The 22805-nt window shown below is 44.7% G+C and overlaps 1 protein-coding gene across 2 annotated transcripts in view; it reads right to left on the bottom strand.

Moving 5' to 3' along the window:
• Positions 1–22805, bottom strand: part of csnk1da (casein kinase 1, delta a) — a 172812-nt gene that overhangs the window by 14157 nt on the left and 135850 nt on the right. For both annotated transcript variants that reach the window (XM_084329512.1, XM_084329511.1), the window contains exons 3-8: positions 21915–22063; positions 8688–8916; positions 7963–8133; positions 5762–5910; positions 4169–4334; positions 380–477 (exon numbers count right to left, since the gene is read on the bottom strand). In XM_084329512.1, the coding sequence (XP_084185638.1) occupies positions 380–477; positions 4169–4334; positions 5762–5910; positions 7963–8133; positions 8688–8916; positions 21915–22063 (962 nt within the window). The remainder of the gene's footprint in view (positions 1–379; positions 478–4168; positions 4335–5761; positions 5911–7962; positions 8134–8687; positions 8917–21914; positions 22064–22805) is intronic.

The following is a 22805-nucleotide window of genomic DNA, read 5'->3' as shown; positions in this document are numbered from 1 at the left end:
CTTCTACTTGCTTGGAACCTCGATAAAGCAGGTACTAAAAAAGTACCCGGTACCAGGTACTATCCGCAAATTTTGGCAATGGAAAACCGAAAAGGCAGAGTAGAGTCGAGTCGATACCATGCAGTGGAAAAGAGACAGAAGATACTGTATGTACTCATCTATAAAACTAGAAGATACTGTATGTACTCATCTATAAGACTAGAAGATACTGTATGTACTCATCTATAAGACAAGAAGATACTGTAATGTATGCTCATCTATAAGACTAGAAGAAACAGTATGTAATAATCTATAAGATTTGCCAAATCTGTGCTTCTTTTACATTAAGTATAGCGGACAAATAATCAGTCTCCTGTATGTATGCATGCGTGTCTCTTACCTGTGAGGTGGACATGCGTCCCGTCAGGTCTGAGGAGGAGATGTTGACGGGAGCGCCGCGGTGGAGGCGCATGCTCACCTTTCTCTCCCTATCCATGCCTGAGAGAGAGAGAGAGAGAAAGAGAAAGAGAAAGAGAAAGAGAAAGAGAAAGAGAAAGAGAGAAAGAGAGGAAGAGAGAGAGAGAGAGAGAGAGAGAGAGAGAGAGAAAAAGAGAGAGAAAAAGAGAGAGGAGAGAGAGAGTTATTAGAGATAGAAGCAAAATACCCAAAAATCCAATCCAGCAGTTTTGTCAAGCATGTAACAAAACAAGTGTCTTTATCTGGCAATTCAGCAACAGTATGCATAGGTAGAAACTCCCCCGCAGAAGCCTGTATCATTCAAATGGCATAGTTCAGTTTCCATTCTTGTTGCATCTTGGTAAAGCTGCATTCTCCCACTATGGTCCCTTTTTATGGAATACGCTTCAAGTAAAACTTTGTCTAGAGGCACTTCCTACTGTAAATGCTTTTAAAGGTATGCTACGATTAGCCCTTCATGAAACATGTAACTGTTTTACCTGATGCTATTGCTGATGTGATTATGCTCCTTGCCACTGCACAAATGGCTTTCTGTATTTATATTTGAATTGTATGTTTTTTGTTTAATGCCCTGTTTTATGTTGAAACTTGTTGTGTGCCGTGTTGGTCAGGACTCCCTGGAATTAGAGAACTTGTATCTCAATGGGACATTCCTGGATAAATAAAGGATAAAAAAAAAATATATACATATATCTTTTCATTTGATTAAATATATATATTATATAATATATATATTTTCTTTTAGAAGGAACCAACTTTTAGTAAAGTGCCAAGTTCCACAAAGTAATCTACTACTAGATCTTTAAAGAGACTAGTTTGGGGACTTCCGGTATGCCGTTAGAGGGCACAGACGCATAGAAGACCGCTCTCCCGGGCGATATATAATTTTTCCACTTTAAGAATTCAATGAACACAAATATCTAAATCAAAAGGTAGATGAGTGGAATAAGGAAAGGGAAGGACCAAAAAAGGGAAAAAACTTTTAAAAACTCGAAAAACGAGACCACAGAGGAGTCCGACATCGAAGCGAACGTGGTCGCTAGCTTAAATGAAATGTGGCAAGCTGACAACGTGCCGACAAGTCACAAGAAGAGCACGGAACACGAATATACAACCAAGGAGCTGGTGCCGAGAGAAGCATGCTTTAAAAAAGCACTGAAGATAAAAAGGAACCTGCTTCCAGACTCCATACTCCAACATGAAGATTCAAAGAAGTACTGGAAGGAGGCAAGGAGGGAATCGGGGGCACAGGCACCTCAGAACGCGAGACGGGACGAGCCGACGGCACCAGCACCAGGCAGACAAAGGAGCCACGTAGCTGCACTGAGAGTGAGAGAGGCTCAGTGAGTACACAAATCCTTAAAAAACAATGAGAAAGAAACCATAGGACTCCTCTTGTTTCTGTGATCATGGCAATGTTTACTAAGTGCCCGGGAGGGGTAAGGTGATTTTATTAGCGTAGGTTTTCTTTAGCAGCCAACGTTGGACCAAGGGATGGAGGGGTTTCGGATAGACGCCTCGTCACACACCCTTAGCGCAGGGCCCCCCCCCTAACGAGGGGCTCTCCCTCGCACACCAATGGGGTTTATGCCAAGAGGAGCGGGTGTTTCCCCCCTCGCTTGGAGGTAGAATTCAATAAGTGTTAAATGTTGTATGTTAAATGTTGGGAAGAATGTAAGGTACGGGAAAAATTTGTAGATTGGCTATGCAAAAACGGAACATCATACTGTAAAGAAAAGAAAAGGTTGATGTAAAATGTGAAAAGGTGTTTATGCAAATTTTCATAACTACTGATTTTTTTTTATTGTCTATGAAAAAGCGGAATTCATACTGTAAAGAAAAAGTGTATATGCAAAAAATGTGAAAAAGTGACTTTGGAAAAGATGTGAAAAATTTACCAAAATAAAGATAAAAAAAATAAAAATAAAAAAAGACTATGGTAGCTCATCTCGAATTAAGCGATTTAAACGGCAACAAAAGGGACACCAAAAGAAATGTCTAATTCAAGTCTGGGAACAATTCTCAGTCCATAATGCCAGGCCCCCTTCAAAAGGTTTCTTCTTATAATAAAAGGTTTTCACTTTTTCTTTTGTCAAGTTGCATCCCGTATTGCTTTATACTTTTCAAGCTACACTCGTTCATATGTGTAGCAACAAAAAAGACAAAACAAGTCATTGTGTGGCCATCACACACTGACTTGAGCCAGGGATGGGGTGGAGCAGGAGGTGGAGAAGGAGGAAGCAGTCCGCTCTGTTCCTTCCCTGTTCAACATGTATGTTTTAATGAGCCCTGGTGATGGCTTTGGTCTGACACAGCTTCAAATAACCACAGACTGACCTAAAGACTACTCAAGTTAGGTTGCGCCATGTCCTCGCGTCAATATGCACCTTTTTCCATGTCGATGCGCTGAGATTTCTATAAACTCATATTTCACTAATAACACTTAAAATCATTGGTAAACAAACGTAGTGCTGAAAATATACACGTTGACTGCTGTTTTGACAGGGTTAAGGTCTTTACTCTTGGTTACATTTGAAGAAGAAAAAAATAGGCCTTGGCTGCCACTCTAGGCTAATGGTTTAGATATTTGGCAGCCACAAACATGTTCCTAAACTTGCAGTTTGTGGCTTGAACTTACAGGCCCATCAAAGAACATTCAGTTTCTGTTGTAATGGGTAGCCAGCTTATGTGGCAGAGACAATATTCTAAGCATCCTTAAAGATCCATGGAAACAGTGCAGCTGGGTAGTGTAGGTCTAAGCACTCGCCACTGCAGAAACCCAGGGTTCAAATTCCGGTGTCAGCGGTACCGCCAGCTTGGTCAGTTGTTCCAAGAACACAATTGGCAGTGTTCGCAGGTGGGAAGCCGGTGGGGTATGAGTCTTGGTCATTGCAACAAAGACTCGGTTGGGGCACCTGTTCAGCAGGGAGGGGATCTCGGGGATCGTTCACGTTACAATCTCCCAGTGAAACAACTAGCTGCCAGGTGAAAAGAAGTGCCTGGTGACTTTGTATTAGAGGAGGCAGGTCTACACACTCCGCAGACTGAGGAGACATGGTAGTGTACACCCTCCCCAGACTGAAAGAGGAGACATGTGGTAGTTTACACCCTCCACCAGTCAGTAGGGCAGTGCAACGACCAGGAGGGAATTGGCATAATGACAAACATCCAGGGATGGGAGAAAAAGTAGTAGAAAAAAGAAAAGAAAAAAAGATGGATGGAAATGGCATTCTGAGCATTGCTAGCTTCCTCCATTTAATTGATTGATGTTTACCTGTAAATGCGCAGGTACTTCAGGATGTCAACATCATAAAGACAGGGGACTCAACATCATAAAGACAGGGGACTCAACATCATAAAGACAGGGGACTCAACATCAAACTCAACATCATAAAGACAGGGGACTCAACATCAAATTGGACAGGACAAATTCTGAAGTGTTCACCCTCAAGTGCAGAGTGATGCAACTCACGAATTAGATACTTTTTTCCCCAGGACGAGAAAGTAATGGATGGATGGATAGATAGATGAAAATAAGACTTTTTTTTGCTCATACTGTAGTGATAAATGATGAGAACTAGCTGCAAACACAAGGGTGAAATGAAGGGAAAATAATCCTTGAAAACATGTTGAAATATGTGAAATTTACAATGGACGGATGTACAGTTTCAACATTGGCTTTGACACCAAGGCGTGTGACCCGTGTGCTGACCTGTGGGCGTTAGTGGCGATGGTGCAGGCGCGGCTGCGTCCTGCGCCGCCCTGGGTCTCCCTGAGGCGGAGGGAATGCCCCTGGCGGCGGGGTTCCTGCTGTGACGCAGCCTCTCCTCCCGCTCTCTCTTCTCCCGCTCCGCGTCCTCTGCAGCACGGTTGGCACCCTTCACGCACACACACAAATATCTCCACATCAAGACTGCATTCAAAATGACAATATGCTATCATCAGCAGATGTGTGAATACCAGGATCACCCCTCTATGCGCCTGGCGGTGGAGGAAAACCGCTGCAGAACAAAAAAAAACGAAACAATCCATTCTCTCCTTCAAAACATTCAGCAACGTCGTATATCATGGCTGTCAAATGCTCTGTCTCGTCTTTTTAGAAACTATACTATTTTGTGCTGCGGTCGCTCCACATCCAGGTCTATTCACACACTGAGTAAGGCATGCGCTCACTTGATAATGTCAGCACAACTATTATAACAACAAGTAATTTGATCAGTACCTTGCTGCCCTATGACCTACATGTCAGGATATAACTTCGAACCTGCTGCCCTATGACCTACATGTCGGGGTATACCTTCTAATCTGCTGCCATATGACCTACATGTCAGGATATACCTTCTAACCTGCTGCCATATGACCTACATGTCAGGATATACCTTCTAATCTGCTGCCATATGACCTACATGTCAGGATATACCTGCTGCCCTATAACCTACATGTGAGGATATACCTTCTAACCTGCTGCCATATAACCTAAATGTCAGGATATACCTTCTAACCTGCTGCCATATAACCTACATGTCAGGATATACCTGCTGCCCTATAACCTACATGTCAGGATATACCTTCCAACAGGTGTACAGGTGCGGCTGGGTAGCGCAGTGGACTAAGCACTCGCCTACCACCGCAGATACTCTGGGATCGAATCCAGCTGTCAGCCAACCTCCGGCTTGTTCAGTCGTCCCTACTAACACAATTGGCAGTGTTAGCGGGTGGGAAGCCGGTGGGGTATGTGTCCTGGACGTTGTAAACTGCAACTCCTACTGGTCGGTCGGGCGCCTGTTCAGCAGGGAGGGGATCTGGGGGAAATAGCATGAACCTCCGCACGCGTTACGCTCCCCCAGTGAAACTCCTCGCTGTCAGGTGAAAAGAGGCGGCTGGCCTCTGTATCGGAGGAGGCATGTGGTAGTTCTACACCCTCCCCAGGCCAACAGTGGAGCAATGCGCGCAACGACCAGGAAGGGAATTGGCATAACGAGTAAATTGGGATGGGTGAAAAATACAGAAAGAAATAAATAGAAGGAAAAAAATAAGCGTACAAGAAAGGTCTAATATTGACCAGATAGACAAATACATCCGCTACCAGGATAGAAAGCTTAACATTAACATATTATTATATTCTTATTTTAGTCCTATTGACTACCTAAATGTTTATCGTTGTTGAATGTGAGCGATCTGTAGTGCCGAATCAGGATTATTAAAGGATTTATATTCTATTCTATGAGGGTGCAGCCCTACTCAATTCTCTTATTCTAACTGAAACCTTCTGAATGAAGAATTTTTGTATTTATAAAATACTCACAAACTTGAGCATGTTCCAGTCGAATACGTAGTCGTAGGAGAAGCCCTGTCTGTGAAAGAGGTTCCTGAAGAGTTGCCGCAGGTATGAGTAGTCGGGCTTGTCATCGAACCGCAGCGAGCGGCAGAAGTTCAGGTAGGTGGCAAACTCCGCTGTGAGGAGAGGGAACAATTGAGTCATACTTGGATTAACATGTATACTAATTTGATATTCCCTTTCATAATCCAAATCGGAATAGTCCCCATGTTTTAATTGGAATAAACGTACTCCAGTTAAGACCTTATTCCGAATAAGGTAGACCATGATACTTACATAGCCGTGTCTGATTATTGGCTTACTCTGGTTAATATGGGAATTTTGTTGAGCATGTGTATCATTTGCTGAATTCTCAAGCCACCTTTTGACCACGCCGCTAATCCCAGCTGTTGGGTAGTTCAATGTTTTTAGATTAGTAGTTTTTTTGTTTCAGAAGTTCACAGGCCTCAAGCAAACATGTCAGGTTTGGTGAAAATCACAAGTAACAAATCACGTCCTGTTTACCATGCATTTTTCTGAAAATTGTCATATGGTTTGACCCATCACTGAAATGGCACATTTAAAAAGGTTAGTCCACAGATTCCAGACAACTAGTTTGGTGATATATGGAGGAACCCCTTTGTTAGTCCTAACAATAGCACAAAGCCAATGTCACCCTAAAAAACCCTAACCCCCATCCTTCTCTACCCACAAGGGAGACGTGTTCTCCTCAGTGTTCTCATAGCTGGCCAGGATGAGAGCACTCCTCTTAGCCATAGCTCAATTTACATGTACTTTGTACTATGTGTTTCACTATTAAACCTATTGATCATGAAGACCCGTCTACGATTATAAGTGATGAGTCCGGTTCCACCACAGTGAAAACCAGGTGAACAAGCTAGGGGGGAAAAAGAAAAGAAAAAAGTCCAATATGGCGGACTTCATAGGTCCTAATGGCTAATGTGTTGTCCATGACTAGACACATGGGTATATTTGGCCTGATGGTGGCGCTAGAGGAAAGGTTACAGGGTGACCAAAATCAATAGGGTTCTTCCTCTACGCTTCATGAATGAACTAATTAGCAATGTTTTTAATTAAAGCTATTTGCGTTATCACGTTCACACTTGGGATCGGTGGCCGGGGTCGCTCTGGGATAGAATGAAGCCAGGGAAGAGGATTCAAGTTTCAAGTTCAAGTTTCAAGTTTCTTTAATAGTTGTCATACAGAAGTACAGAATACTTTTGTACAAAATGCTTCTTACTGTTGCGCTCCAGAGACTGTGCAAGACAAGATAAGTATGGAATAAAATAACATAGTAAAATTAGAAGTAAAAAAATGAGGTCACAGTGTTCAGTTTAGACATATGTACAATGTTCGATGCAGAATAGACGTAGTTACCATACAATATACAATACTGTGCAGTGTACTAATATACAATACTATATAGTGCAAGGCAGAAATGGAGAAATGGGACGAGGTGCAATTTAGGTACAATTCACAGTAGGTGTACGAGTTGTAGTGCAAATCCTTTATCAATAAATATAAAGTGTAAGTGTGTTTGTGTGATCTAAAGTGTGGAGAGTGGGTGCTGCAGTGTGTTGTTTGTTTGAGTGAGTGTGTGCGTGTGGGTGTGTGTGCTGTGTGCATTTGATGGTTGTTGCATAGTGATTATTGTTCGTTTAGCGATTATTGTTCGTTTAGCAGCCTGATGGCCTGGGGATAGAAGCTTCTTCTGAGTCTTTCTGTGCTCGCCTTAAGACTCCGGTATCGCTTGCCTGACCGCAGCAGTTCAAAGAGGCAGTTGTTCGGGTGGCTCGAGTCCTTAATAATTCTCTTAGCCTTCCCCTTGCACCGCTTGTTGTAAATGTTCTGGAGGGTGGGAAGCCCCCCTCCAATTGTGCGTTCGGCTGAACGTGTCACTCTTTGTAGTCTGCTACGGTCTTGTGCAGTGCTATTCCCAAACCAGGAGGTGATGTTGCCGGTCAGGATGCTCTCTATTGTACATGAGTAGAAGTTCCTAAGGATCTTCTGACTGACTTGGAACTTCCTTAGGCGCCTGAGGAAGTAGAGGCGTTGTAGAGGATGCAGAGTGGTACGATACATACATGGGTAGAATGAAGACAGGGAAGACGATGCAGAGTGGTACGGTACATACATGGGTAGCCCTTGCAGAGTGGTACGGTACATACATGGGTAGCCCTTGCAGAGAACCTCAATGGGCGTCGACATCTTCTTCTCGCTGATGCGCTCGTACTTCTGCCTCTTGGTGGCAGCCTTGAGGCCCTGCCAGGGCAGGGAGCCCAGATTAAAGTACATGAGGACGTAGCCCAGGGACTCCAGGTCATCCCGTCTGGACTGCTCTGTGGAGGGAGGGAGAGAGAGAGGGAATATGCTATTTAAATAATAATTTGAATTGTGTCAACCACCGATTTAAAAATGTATTAAAATATTTGTCGGTGACGGCAGAAAAACAGTTGACCTCCCTAACTAAAACTAACACGGAAACAAAAAAATGTATGTGGAAAAAGTTTAATTAAATAAAAAAACAATAAAAACAACAATGAAACTATATTGTGTACTTACAAACCGAACTCAAATAAAATAACAGAAAATCTCAAATTTTAGTAAAATCTGTCAACACTGAAATTGTGAGGAGCCTTGGTGCATGTTTATAGAGAATGGGATGTCAACATAACTTGAGTCAATTGCCCTCAAAAACCTCGTCTTTGTATGACCTATTCTGAACTTCTTGAATCCTAAATCTATTAAAAAGAAACCCTAAAACTAACATGGAAACATAACTAAACATTAAAAAAACTAAACTGCACAAAAAAGACATCTTATCCTTATCATAATTTGTATGGCTGCTGGCAGTACTTTTTCTTGAAACTGTGTGGATCCGACTGGATCTTACCGATGCCCAGGTGTGTGTTGATGGAGGCGTAGCGGGCAGTGCCGGTCAGGTTCTTGTTCTCGCGGTAGGGGATGTGCTGGTGCGTGCGGGCGTCGCGGTACTTCTTGGCCAGGCCGAAGTCGATGATGTACACCAGGTTGCCCTTCTTCCCTAGGCCCATCAGGAAGTTGTCAGGCTTCACGTCCCTGTGGATGAAGTTCTTGGAATGGATGTACTCGATGCGGCTGATCTGGGGAGGGGAGGGAGGCAGGCAGAGAGGTTGAGTAGGGGATAGCCTTTTGCACACTGGAACCGTCTAGAGCAGTGGTTCTCCCACTTTTCTGGGGACCCCCAAGAAGCCTCTCAAGGATCCCTGGGCGGTCATTCATTTGACAGTTAACTCAATGTACGCCAGACCCGAAGAAAGTCGGGTTAACCGCCGACGTTTGAGCGCCAAACCCGAGAAAAGTCAGGTTTTCATCGTTATTTATTTTATTCGATATTTCCATTCATTATCCATCCAGGGAGCCTGGTGTTATCATTGGGAATGGGTCCGAGATCGCAAAAGTCCAATACCACCGCCTGGTAGGTTGCGATTATATAGGTCCGGGCCGCGTCTATATTAAAGGCGGCCCAAGAGTGCTTCCGCGTTTCTCTGATTGGCCACGACGCCCATGTGACCGCGGCTTATCGCGGCGCGCGGCAGAGCGGAAATAGGCTGCTGCTCCGGCGAAAGAAAGACAGGCATTCTATTGCCATGCTCTAAGACAAACTCTAACCTTAACCAACTCCGAAAGAATGCCTAAACTTAACCGGCGAAAGAAAGACAGGCATTCTATTGCCATGCTCTAAGACCAACTCTAACCTTAACAAACTCCGAAAGAATGCCTAAACTTAACCGGCGAAAGAAAGACAGACGCTAGTTACGTTTATATAGAGATGATAAATTAATTAAACGGAAAAAAAAAGAAAAAAATTGAAGTGATTCGAACTTGTCACCAACTGACCGCAGGCTCCACAGCTGAGGAACGAGTTGAGCTAACCGTCGATGTTAAAACAGGGGGGATTACGAATGCATAATGCCGCGGCAACCTATGTGCCGCTCCGCTCTGCTCTGCCGCGGGGCGTGCTAGCACGCTAGTGTTGTCAAAAATATCGAAATATCGATACATATCGATACTGAATATTTAAAATGGTTTCGATACTCATTTCCCGAAGTATCGATACTTTCTGCAGTACCGATACCAGCTGGCTTGCTCCCGCAAGTTGTTGACAGACAGACGCGCTGCCAGAGCACGCTTGCCTTTCCGCCTCCTCCTCCTCCTCCTCCTCAGAGACCGGCAACAGACACAAGCTGCTGCAGCCTCCTCCCCCTCACAGCCGGGAGCCCTGTCGCCTGTAGCTGTTCCGCAACCGTTGCTATTTCCGGGGTAGGCCCGATTGGCCCCGACAGGCACGTGACCCGCCGCGGCCACGCCCCGCGGCAGCCTCATGGCGCGGCAACGAGGCTGCTGTGGTTCACAGGCGATTTCCGCCTTCAACGCCGCCCGCAGCATTAGGAAGGAGTTTGCGGCGCCTTTCACATCGCAGTCATCAGTCATAATAATCGCGCCGCAGTCGGCAGTCATGCAATCATTTATCATTTAACGTTTGAAAGGCATACATTGTTGTATGAAATAAAATAGTATAGAGACATATGTACAGCGTCGCGCCGCAGTCGGCAGTCATGCAATCATTTATCATTTAACATTTGAAAGGCATACATTGTTGTATGAAATAAAATAGTATAGAGACATATGTACAGCGTCGCGCCGCAGTCGGCAGTCATGCAATCATTTATCATTTAACATTTGAAAGGCATACATTGTTGTATGAAATAAAATAGCGGGGAGAATATGCTCACGCGAGCGGCATCGCTGAGCTCTGGTGACGGTCTTATTGGGGCTTATGCCAAGAACAGCAGTAACACAACATTGCAACTGTTGTGTTACTGCTTTCTGACCGAATTAGTCATTCATTTGTAGCTATAAAGACATTCATAATCCAACATATGTGTAAAGAAACAACATATTCCGATTGGAAGGACTCCCAGTTCCTTCCTGCTCGCGTCTCACAGGGCTGAGCTGTGCACGGCTTTAGTCTCACTCGAGTGAGGAGGAGGGGAACTTCGGAAGACCGCTGGTTCTCCAACATACAGCGGTGTGCTCTTCAGAATGTACCGGGAGAAACGTTTACTGTACCCCGCAGACATAATAAACATATAAGCAGTGCTTACTAACGTTATTAGTTACGTTATTTCTGACCGAATTAGTCATTCATTTGTCTAGCACAGTCTCTAACAGTGTAACAGTAAGAAGCATTTTGGATAAAAGTATTCTGTACTTCTGTATGACAACAATGTATGCCTGTGACAGAGTGGGTCTGTCACTGACGCCGGGGCAGCACGCACACACACATACACACAACATTCACTCATATACATTCATACATAATCAAACATGCATACATATCCATTAATCTAAGCATACATGCATTTATACATACATTCATATATCCATTCATACATACATTTATTTATTGTTGTTGTGTTGTGTATATATATTTATTTGTTGTGTTGTGTATATATATTTATTTATTGGTGTTGTGTATATATATTGGTATGGGAGGTTGTTTTTATATAATGTGTAGGAAACGGCAATCCATTTTATGTGTAGCACCTGTGTAGTTTTGTGTTAATTAATTATGTGTGGCACCTGTGGAGGGGGAGGAGTGCAGGTGTCATGAGGGCTGCGTGCCCAAGGTTCTTGTTTTTGCCCTGCACCAGTTACACTGTAGGTGACTGAGGGAAGTGCCGTATGTGTATTGTTAGTCTGTTTGTCTCTGTGGTGGTGCTTCACCAGATAACGGTTGCAAAGTGGGTAACTAGGGCAGCGCCACCCAGTAAGTGTTTTGTCTATCAGATGCCGTTATTGTGGAACGCATCTGATAAGACTGCAGAGGTAGGGTATAGTTTAGTTATTTATTTAGATTAAGTCATTTGTTTATGTAATGTCACCTCTGCACTTGGAAGGCTGGGAAATAAAAACAACACCAAGACAATTTTTTCGACTACGCCATCGTTTGTGTGACTTTGGAGGGGAGAGGAGAAGGACCCTGTCACATATGGTGTCAGAAGTGGGATCGCGTAGTCGGGAGATTGCCTGCCTTCCAGGGCGGCGCACCGAGCCGCGCTCCTGGACACGAGCGTGGAGCTGTGCAGCAGGGAGGAGGACGAGGAACGGTGGCTGTGCGTTCCGCCGGGCCAACATCCCATGAACATGATTCGCAGATCCAGGTTGACGCACATCGTCAACCTCGTCGACGGGAGGGATAATGTGACAGAGTGGGTCTGTCACTGACGCCGGGGCAGCACGCACACACACATACACACAACATTCACTCATATACATTCATACATAATCAAACATGCATACATATCCATTAATCTAAGCATACATGCATTTATACATACATTCATATAGCCATTCATACATACATTTATTTATTGTTGTGTTGTGTATATATATTTATTTGTTGTGTTGTGTATATATATTTATTTATTGGTGTTGTGTATATATATTGGTATGGGAGGTTTTTATATAATGTGTAGGAAACGGCAATCCATTTTATGTGTAGCACCTGTGTAGTTTTGTGTTAATTAATTATGTGTGGCACCTGTGGAGGGGGAGGAGTGCAGGTGTCATGAGGGCTGCGTGCCCAAGGTTCTTGTTTTTGCCCTGCACCAGTTACACTGTAGGTGACTGAGGGAAGTGCCGTATGTGTATTGTTAGTCTGTTTGTCTCTGTGGTGGTGCTTCACCAGATAACGGTTGCAAAGTGGGTAACTAGGGCAGCGCCACCCAGTAAGTGTTTTGTCTATCAGATGCCGTTATTGTGGAACGCATCTGATAAGACTGCAGAGGTAGGGTATAGTTTAGTTATTTATTTAGATTAAGTCATTTGTTTATGTAATGTCACCTCTGCACTTGGAAGGCTGGGAAATAAAAACAACACCAAGACCATTTTTTCGACTACGCCATCGTTTGTGTGATGTTTGGAGGGGAGAGGAGAAGGACCCCGTCACAATGCCTTTCAAATGTTAAATGATTAAATGATACACAGCGAAATCTACGCTCTCGCCTCTCATCCTGCTTTCGCCAACGGCAGCGTTGTGAAAGGCGAAGCGAACTCCAGCAGTAGCGCACTTGCCGCTGGGGCTGCCGCGGGGCGTGGCCGCGGCGGGTCACGTGCCTGTCGGGGCCAATCAGGCCTACCCCGGAAATAGCAACGGTTGCGGAACAGCTACAGGCAGCCCTGTCTTCAGTTTGTAAACAAAGCTATTATTAGCTAACATTAGCTGTCGTTCCTCCGTTAGCTTATGCTAGCTAGCTGGCCACATTTATAATTACTTCATGGAAACGGAGTAACGTCAAGCCGAGCCCACCCACACTACACCAGTACACGCATGAACTCGACACAACTACCCCGTTTCCAACGTTAGGTCGAGCGGAGCCCATCCTACACTAGTACACGCATTAACTCGACACAACGTTACCCCGCCTCCATGAAGTGTCCAATTAGCAGCAATGTTGTTGAAAATGTAACGTTAACACTTTGACTGCCTAAAAACGCTTTACAGCGTCATTGCTGGCCATGCTAAAGTTGCCGGGGGACGCTGTACAGCGTCCTTATATCAATATTTCAAAAATCTGGAATCGGATTCATATTCCCCCTCCGCTGGCCTGAGATCCATCAGCAGGACCCACTGAGCTCTCTGGCGGTTCACGAGCGCCATCTGGTGGCCGATCGGCGCAACTGCTTAACAGGAAGCGCAGTAGAGGTTTTGCTGGTCGGCCCTATTACTTCCGGACACTTGGTATAGCTTCCGGCACTCTAGCTCGTCACTCTACATAGCGATCGATTGCCAATAACTCGATAAACAACATGATTTGGACGTATATACCATTATACAAGCTGGAGATGGACCGGGTAATAATATATCCCATAATGATAAAATTTCTACTCGACGATGATCGCCCAACGGCGCGCGGAGACTGGGGTGAGTTTCAGCGTGTAACGTTACCATCTTCGATACTAACTGCTTTTATCAACATTTGACCCACATTAGATGATTGGTATAACGCTGCCCACGGAATTATAAACGCCCCCTCGCCCATCCGGTCAACATCAGATGACGTGTAGTAACTTCTAGAAGTACGTCTAGTTGGAATTTTTTATATCGCGCTGATTGCCATCAAACTGTATTTCATCATCAATATAATGCATTTGGGGCTATATATCACGTTCTGGAGAAAGTTGCATAAAGAGATGAAAACATACTTATACATTAGACCATACTTTACTATGAATATGTGAATGAAAAAGTTTAACGTTGCTACACAATGAACAATACATATAGGACTTTGAATGGGCCCTAATAATGGCAATGTAGCAATAGAATTTAAAAAGTTATAGCCCTGCAAAGAAGGGGACTTTCTCCATAGACAAATAGCGCTGGCAATCTATGGTATATCATTAATTTAACCCAAGGCAACCAAAGTGTTAATAAATGCTCTGAGCATAGCTCCGGAGAAATCTCCCTCTCTCTCTCTCTCTCAAGTACCCTTGTTTTCGGGTCATAACTAGAAAGGTGCGCTCAGTAGACTTCAAATCTCCAGCAGCCACTCTCTCTCTCTTTCTCTCTCTCTCTCTCTCTCTCTCTGATCTAAAGATAAACAAAGGGTTTTAAAAGTGTTATATTTATCTTCTCTTATAGTACCAGAGAGAAGCTGAGGAGAATCAACCAGCAACAAAAGCTAAATTTGTTTAAAGGGGAACTATCTTATAAATGGCCTTTTTCAGTGTTTAGCATCGTTTCCTAGCTATGTGGACTTATATTAATATGATCTATATCTCTAATTCTCATATTGGCGCATTCTTCCAATTCTCCTCTCACAATATTCACCCTCACTGAACTGAGTCATCTGAAAATGTGCTGATTTGTGATGTCAGAGAGACACCGCTGCATGATAATGTTCAGGTGGCGCAGTGGTTTAGGTGCCCAGGCTCAAAACGGCTTAAGATCTTGAGGTAGAAAAATGCTGTTTTTGAGGACTTCATTAGAAATATAAAACAATGAATAAAAAAAAATAAAAAATTACAGAGGTGTTCCATAAACTCTCAGGAATTGTGTAAAAGTGCCCAAATAGTAAAAGAAATAGTAAAATAGTTCCCCTTTATATATATATATTTTATATATATTCTTTTTTTGGTATCGAAATGGTATCGAAGTATCGATACTTTTCAAGGTATTGTATCGAAGTCGAAATTCCAGTATCGTGACAACACTATCCCACGCTGTCACGTGGGCGTCATGGCCAATCAGAGAAACGCGGAAGCACTCTTGGGCTGCCTTTAATATATAAGCGTCCGGGCCAGAGCATGCGAGCGGCGCGGAGCGGCCGAGAAATCCGCTCTTCGCTCTAGACGGCTGAGTTCGGCTCTCATTCGCTCATTAAGCCCCCCCCCCCCCCCCCCCCCAAGCCGCTCAGCGACTCTTTTTTTGATTTTTGGAGCATGATGTAAATTAGCTTGATTTGACCAATCTACAACAGTCTGCACCCCCTGGGCCCCTTAACAATTGTTTGTATTGAGCCGTATTGTACCCATTCTGCAATGTTAAATAATGTTTATCCATTCAACTAGCTTTACTATGCTAACGTAGCTAGCCTAGCCGCAATGCTATGGCAGATCCCATTCACGTTAGCATGTAAGGTTAACAACAGCGCTTTGAGAGACTAAACTCTCCGCTCTTGGTGGTACATTGTGTTGATGTTGGTTTCGGTTAATCAATAAATGAGGCAGAACACAGTGAATGTATCCTTTTTTTTATTGCACTTTGTTTGTATCTCACTGAAAATAAATGTTGCGTTCACCCGAGGTCCCGAGGTGATTTAAAGATGGCGAAATTCTGCTTTGACTTAGCAGCGTCATTTCTAAACCTAGCCGCATTTCTGGCAAGATGCTCTCTGATTGGCCGGCGCCTGTTTCTACACTGGTTAAGCTTATGCACTCTTTCGAAGTTGGTTAAGGTTAGAGTTTGTCTTAGAGCGTGACGGCAAGTTCTTTCAATGGTTAAGCTTAGGCACTATTTCGAAGTTGGTTAAGGTTAGAGTTTGTCTTAGACCATGGCAATAGAACGCCAGGTAGTTTGCAGGCTGTTTGACGTGGAAATTGGCAAAGACACAGCTCGTCACACTATTGGGCAAACGAGTCAGTGGCCAATTAGAGAGCGTCAGTCAGTGCCAATCAGAGAGCGTCTGCCAGAAATGCGGCTAGGTTTAGAAATAACGCAGCAGGGTTCACCCTTCTGATTGGTTGAAAATGGCCTTCATGTTTGTACATCACCACCTATTGCTTTGGCATTGTACTACATGTATATTACATCAGTTTAAACCACTGTGTGATCGTGTGCACTGAGCGGCTGGGAGCGGCTCGGAGCGGAGGAGAGCTCTCGCTCCGGAGTCGCTGACCCATTTTAAAGCCCACTCCGCGCTCACTTCAAAATCCACCGCTCCGCTCACATGCTCTGGTCCGGGCGGACTATTCCTTGTCGGGAATGACAAGCTGTTATAACGCATGGATTTATAAGAATCAAACACTCCCGATTCATGTTCTTTGGTGGATTATGTTATGGACACAATCGACATCAATACTTGGAATGGCGATCAGATAATTGGAATATTCTTTTTGGGGTACATCCTAGTCAAGGTAAGGGGTATATGGTATTAATCTTGCGTTGATCCAATAATTCCTTCATTGCGATCGGAGCGTATGTGTGTAATGTACTGTGTAACGTATTCCGTTGGTGACGATCAAAGCATAAAAAAATAGTAGCGTACATACAGGCGAGAAACGGCACGGTTTTTAGTGAAATTCACGTATTGCTGCATAGCGTCGTTTTCTGGGATTAGACAGGATTACTCTAAAACTATACTCATATTCACCACGGTATAAAACGGGAATGTATGGATGAAATTTTCACAAATTGAACGATAGATACTCGATGTCAAATGGGCAATAGTATTATATCCATAGCTATAATATATAATATAGTTTTAGCCCTGCAAACACGCCACGTATTCCTATACTTTAAAGCGTTTGCCTTTTAACCAACACAGTACACAGCGCCCTCTGGCGCAGATTGAGTTAATGGGGATCCTAATAAAACATAAACATCAGTTGCATACACGACTAGGGATGGGAATCGAAAACCGGTTCCCGTTGGGAGCCGGTTCCTAATTGTCCGATTCCTGGAATCGCATGCCTCCGTGACTATCGATTCCTCTTATCGATGCCAGGTTTCTCTGACAGTTCAAAACAATAACGTTAGCGCCAGCATGCAGCCATAGAGCAGACTATTTGATTCCTTAAGGGCTCGAAATTGCCTGGTTTTTGGTCATATGCTCCCGAAATGCTCCCGCTGTTTGATTGTTTCTATATGTGCAGTGAAAACGAACCCAATGCTTTAGAACCTAGTCATTAATTTAATTCTGTGTAACCTAAAGTTAGCCGCGGAGCTAACGCTAGCTAACACAGAGACAGAGAGAGCTCAGGTAGAAAAAGGGTAGAAAGAGGGTGGGGGCCAGTGGGGACCGGGGAGGGGAGCCGTCTAAGATAAGATATTCCTTTATTGATCCCCTTGGGGAAATTCAGGCATCATAGCAGCATGGGGGAAGGGGGGGGGTAGAGGTAGTAAAAACAACACAAGCAGTGTAAACAAATAGGTCAATATAATTTACTATCTAACTAACTGAAATATATATTCACAGTATTCACAGTGTCACATAAGGTGCAGTATGCATAAGGTAGTGTTATAATTTACTATCTAACTAACTGAAATATACATTATTCACAGTATCACAGTATCCACATAAGGTGCAGTATGCCTAAGGTAGTGTTATTGTCTTGGGTTCCTATTAGTTCTAGGTCAATGTCTGGCAGCAGTCGCTGCCCACTGTTGTGGAGCCTGATGGCTGCTGGTATGAAGGACTGTCCGAGGTGGTTAGTTGAATGTCGGGGGGGTATGAGTCTGTGGCTGAATGTGCTTCTCATCTCGACTAGCTCGTCGTAGAGAGGGTGGGAGGGGTTCTCCAGGATGGCAGCCAGCTTCCTTCTCATCCCCCTCTCTGCCATCACCTCTAGTCTAGGTAGCTCGACTCCCACCACGGAGCTAGCCTTCCTCACCAGCTTGTTGAGCTTGTTGGTGTCCCTTGAGTTGATGTAGCCTCCCCAGCATGCCACAGCATAGAAGAGGACGCTGGCCACTACAGACTGGTAAAATGACTGCAGCAGTCTATTGCACACGTTGAAGGACCTGAGTCTCCTCAGGAAGAACAGCCTGCTCTGTCCCTTCCTGTAGAGGGCCTCTGTGTTATCCGACCAGTCTGTGTGTGTGTGTGTGTGTGTGTGTGTGTGTGTGTGTGCGCGCGCTGGTCTTCTGAAAGACCAGACAGAGAAGTCAGAGGAATAACGACCTGTTGAATGCAACTACGGTTCAATAGATTAAATTAGTTTAAGATATTGAACTGTAAGGGCGGCTAGGTGGTGTAGTGGGCAAGGCGCTCGCCATCAACGCTGGAGACGCTGGGTTCAAGTCCAGCTCACGGCGTTGCTATCAGCTTGGCTGGTCGTTCATACTAACACAATTGGCAGTGTTGGGGGTGGGAAAGCTGATGGGTGGGTCCTGGGCGTTGTGGACAGCGACCCCCCTACAGTTCGGTCGGGGCGCCTGCACAGCGAGGGTAGGATCTGGAGGGAGCCCGGTGAGAATCTGCGCTGCCAGGCTGGCTGCCGGCTGGCTGCACATGCGTCGGAGGAAAGCATGCGACAGTCTCCGGCCTCCCGGACCAACAGTAGGGGGGAGTGCGCAACAACCAGGAAGGGGGTTGGGAATTGGCATAACGACTAAACAGTGGGATGGGAGAAAAATCTGAAAAAAGGAGGGGGGAAAAAGATAATAAAAAAAATAAAATAAAAGATATTGAACTGTAGGGCGGCTGGGTGGCCAACGCAAGAGACACCGGTATCGAATCCGGCTGTCGGCGTTGCCTCCGGCTTGGGCCGGCCGTCATACTAACTCAATTGGCAGAGTTAGTGGGTGGGAAGTCGAAGGGTGGGAAGGTTGCGTTGGTTGTTGTGAACAGCGACTCCTACAGGTCGGTTGGGGCGCCTGCACAGCAAAGTCAGGAAAATGGCGGGGGCAGTGAGCCTCCTACACGTTACTCCTCGCCAAATGAGTCCGCGCTGGTAGGTGAAAAGATGCGACAGGCTGCCTCCACATGTACCGGAGGGGACATGTGATGCAAGGCTTCTATCCTCCCTACAACCGGCCAGTGGGGGGCATATGCGAGCAACGATCAGGACAGGGGAGGGAGAATTGGCACGAGGTCAATTGGGATGGGGAGAAAAATCACAGAAAAAAAAGGAGAAAAAGTAGATAAAAAAAATATATATATTGAACTGTAGTTGCATTCAACAGGTCGTTATTCAATAGATTAAACTAGTTTAAATTCAAAACATTTATTAGTTTAAGAGAATCTCAAATACATTATTTTATTTAAGTGTATAGTTAATTATAATTTTTTTTTTACAGTTTTTGTATTTTTCTGACATGGGGGCTCAACAATAAATGACAATCAGAAATGTCAAGTTGCATATTATTATTATTATTATTATTATTTTTATCTTTCCCCCCCTCCTTTTTCCTCAGTTTTTCTCCCATCCCAATGTTAGTAGTTATGCCAATTCCCAATCCCCTTCCTGGTCGCTGCGCAGTGCACCTACCCCCTACAGTCGGTCTGGGAGAGTGGAGGCTATCACATGCTTCCTCCGACACATGTGTAGCCACATGTGTAGCCTATCAACCGCTTCTTTTCACCTGGCAGTGCGGACTCTCACTGAGAGGGTGTAACGTGTGGAAGGATCACACTACCCCCCTTAGATCCTTTCCTCGCTGAGCAGGCGCCCCGACCGAACTGTAGGAGTCGCTGTTTACAACGACCAGGACCCACCCACCGGCTTTCCCCACCCTCTAACACTGCCAATTGTGTTAGTACGACAGCCGGCCAAGCCGGAAGCAACGCCGAGAGCTGGGCTCGATACCAGTATCTCCTGGGTTGGTGGCGAGCGCCTTGCCCACTGCGCCACCCGGCCGCACTTGCATGTTGTTATTCTAACCATCTTAGTTCTGTTGCATTTCCAATTTATTTATTTAAATAAAAAATTTATCAGGGATCGATAAGGAATCGGATCGATAAGCAGAATCGATAATGGAATCATATCGATCAAATCTTATCAATTCCCATCCCTATACACGACGTGTATAGGGAGGTGTAGTGGTTACGTAATTTTCGTTTTTTCCTGTTCCACCCTCTGTGGAATGCAATGTATTTCCCCATTGACCATTTCTAAATCGGCTAGTTTTAGATAAATAAAGCATTAACGTTGGCATGGTGTACCTTTCTGTGCGTATTTATCCACAATCTATAGCTCAACATGAAAATATTCGCCATTAATCGTAAAGGTAGCAAAATAACAACGTTTATGTTTTCGTTCGCTGGGAAACTACACTGCTATTTGGCGCTGCTGACTGACGTCACCACAGCGTAGCCTCCTGCCTACTAGTCACAGACCTAGGATCAGATTTCCCTTACATTCCATAAGCTTAACAATTCGTACAATGGGAAAATAACTGACCCTGAATCTGTGGCTAGTATCTGTTTCACCCAACACTAGTGCTCCGTGATCATAGCCATTTATCTCTAAAGCTAACCACTATTTGTAAAAGCCACAACCACGTTACCATATTTGTATTTATAATTTAAATCGTATAACGTTATTTCGCTGCATATTAAATCACTGTAAATACTAATGTAAATCATTGTGTCGTTGTACATATTGTGTATAGTTTATAACGTTAGTAGCTAGCTAGCTTGCTAGTCGGCTATCCCGAAACTCCTAACATTTGTATACCTTTGTCCTCACAAACAAAGTATTCTGCCAGGGAACTTATGGACACGACAGTAGTAGTAGTTATAAGGTGTTTGAGCTTGTAACGTTAACGTTAGTTAGCTATCGTGGTAGCCCCTTTCGTGACTGTGATGCACCGAGTGCATCACAGTCACGAAAGGGGCTACTATCGTGCTATCAGCCGGCCGTGACGTGTAGCTAGCTAGCTTGCTAGCCGGCATGATGCGTGTGCAGTGCTTGAACCCACAGGTCTGAGAAGAGTACCTGCACATTTTACTCGTTCCCGAAACTCCTCTACATGCCCCGATTTAAAATGGTTCACGACAGTAGACATAATGCTAACGTTAGCGGGGTAACTTTAACGTTAGCTAGCTAGCTTGGTACTATCAGCTGCCCTGCCCGTGACGGGGATAAGGCGACAGCCTAACAGACCAATAGCGGCTGAGTACTGAACAACAGGCTGCCTACTGGTAAGTGTAGTTCTTTTTTTACGACAAATTAAAAACCTTATAACTACCTTTGTTTCAACCAAAAATGCTTAAACAATCATGTTAGTGGTAGAAGGGAACTCATTTTGTGCAAAAATGGAAAGCTTGCCAATGTTCATGCGGCAGAATTGTTACAATAGCCGATATTCCATTTTCCCAATGATAAATCCCTATACGGGTGGAACAACCAGTGACGTCAGACTACACCTCCCCATATCAGTGTTTTCCCTGTGCTTCTTGAAGGTAACATTGACATGTGCCTCCTTGTTTGTTGGCCGTTTGAGTCCTGGTTTTGGTTGCACTGCAGGCTGCTATATTAAAATGGCCCTGTGCTGGTTTTGGACTTTGGACAAAATGGATGTTTTTTTTCTCATATTCCTCATTTTATTCTTCAGAACAAATGATGGGGAACCACTGAGAATCACTCAGATGCGGTGTCAAATTGACATCACCCTTTGAACCAACATAAAGAATGTAGCTGGTGAACACACACACGACCAACGGGAATACGACTGATACATTTATAACAGGGCGGTTGCTGAAACTGGGTGGACAAGTTAGTCAGACAACAGTGATACAGAAAATCATCCTAAATCATTAATCGATAAAATAGATTAATCGCCCAGCCCTACAGTCATGTCTAATGGTGTCAGTTTACTGCCCCCCTCCCTCCCTCCCAGTCCTGATCTCACCATCTGATCAGCCAGCAGCAGGACGGTCTTCAGGCTGAACTTGCGGGAGCAGAAGTTGAACAGGTCCTCCAGACTGGGCCCCAGCAGCTCCATCACCATCACGTTGTAGTCGCCCTCCGCCCCGCACCACTTTATCGTGGGGATGCCCACTAGAGGAAGAGGAGAAACAAGAGACATGTGGACATTAGATCACAGTAGAGAGAGAGAGAGAGAGAGAGAGAGAGAGAGAGAGAGAGAGAGAGAGAGAGAGAGAGAGAGAGAGAGAGAGAGAGAGAGAGAGTGAGTGAGAGAGAGCGAGAGAGGGTGAGAGCGAGAGAGGGTGAGAGCGAGAGAGGGTGAGAGTGAGAGAGGGGGTGAGAGTGAGAGACAGAGTGAGAGATGGAGAAAAGGGGTGAGAGATAGAGAGAGGGTGAGAAATAGAGGGTGAGAGAGAGGGTGACAGTGAGGGGATGAGATATATATTGAAAGAGAGCGAAAGGGTGAGGCCAAGAGACAGAGGGAGAGAAAGGGACAGAGGGAAAGACAGAGGGAAAGATAGACAGATGTAGAGACAGAGGGAAAGAGACACACCTCTATGTGCCACAGTAGCCTGCTCGTTAAAGGTATTTAAAGGGGACATGCGTTGCTATTCCTTTCACTATTTGGGAAACTTCACACAATTCCTGTGAGTCTATGGAACACATCTGTAAATTTTTTATTTTTTTTTATTCATTGTTGGGGCGGCTAAGTGGCGCAGTGGGCAAGGCGCTCGCCACTAATGCAGGAGATGCTGGGTTCGAGCCCAGCTCTCGGCATTGCTACCAGCTTGGCTGGTCGTTCATACTAACACAATTGGCAGTGTTAGGGGTGGGAAGCTGGTGGGTGGGGATCGGACGTTGTGGACAGCGACTC

The sequence above is a fragment of the Notolepis coatsorum genome (assembly GCF_963971535.1).
Source record: "Notolepis coatsorum genome assembly, chromosome: 14".
In the NCBI taxonomy this organism is placed as follows: domain Eukaryota; kingdom Metazoa; phylum Chordata; class Actinopteri; order Aulopiformes; family Paralepididae; genus Notolepis; species Notolepis coatsorum.
This window is presented reverse-complemented; position numbering and strand designations above follow the sequence as displayed.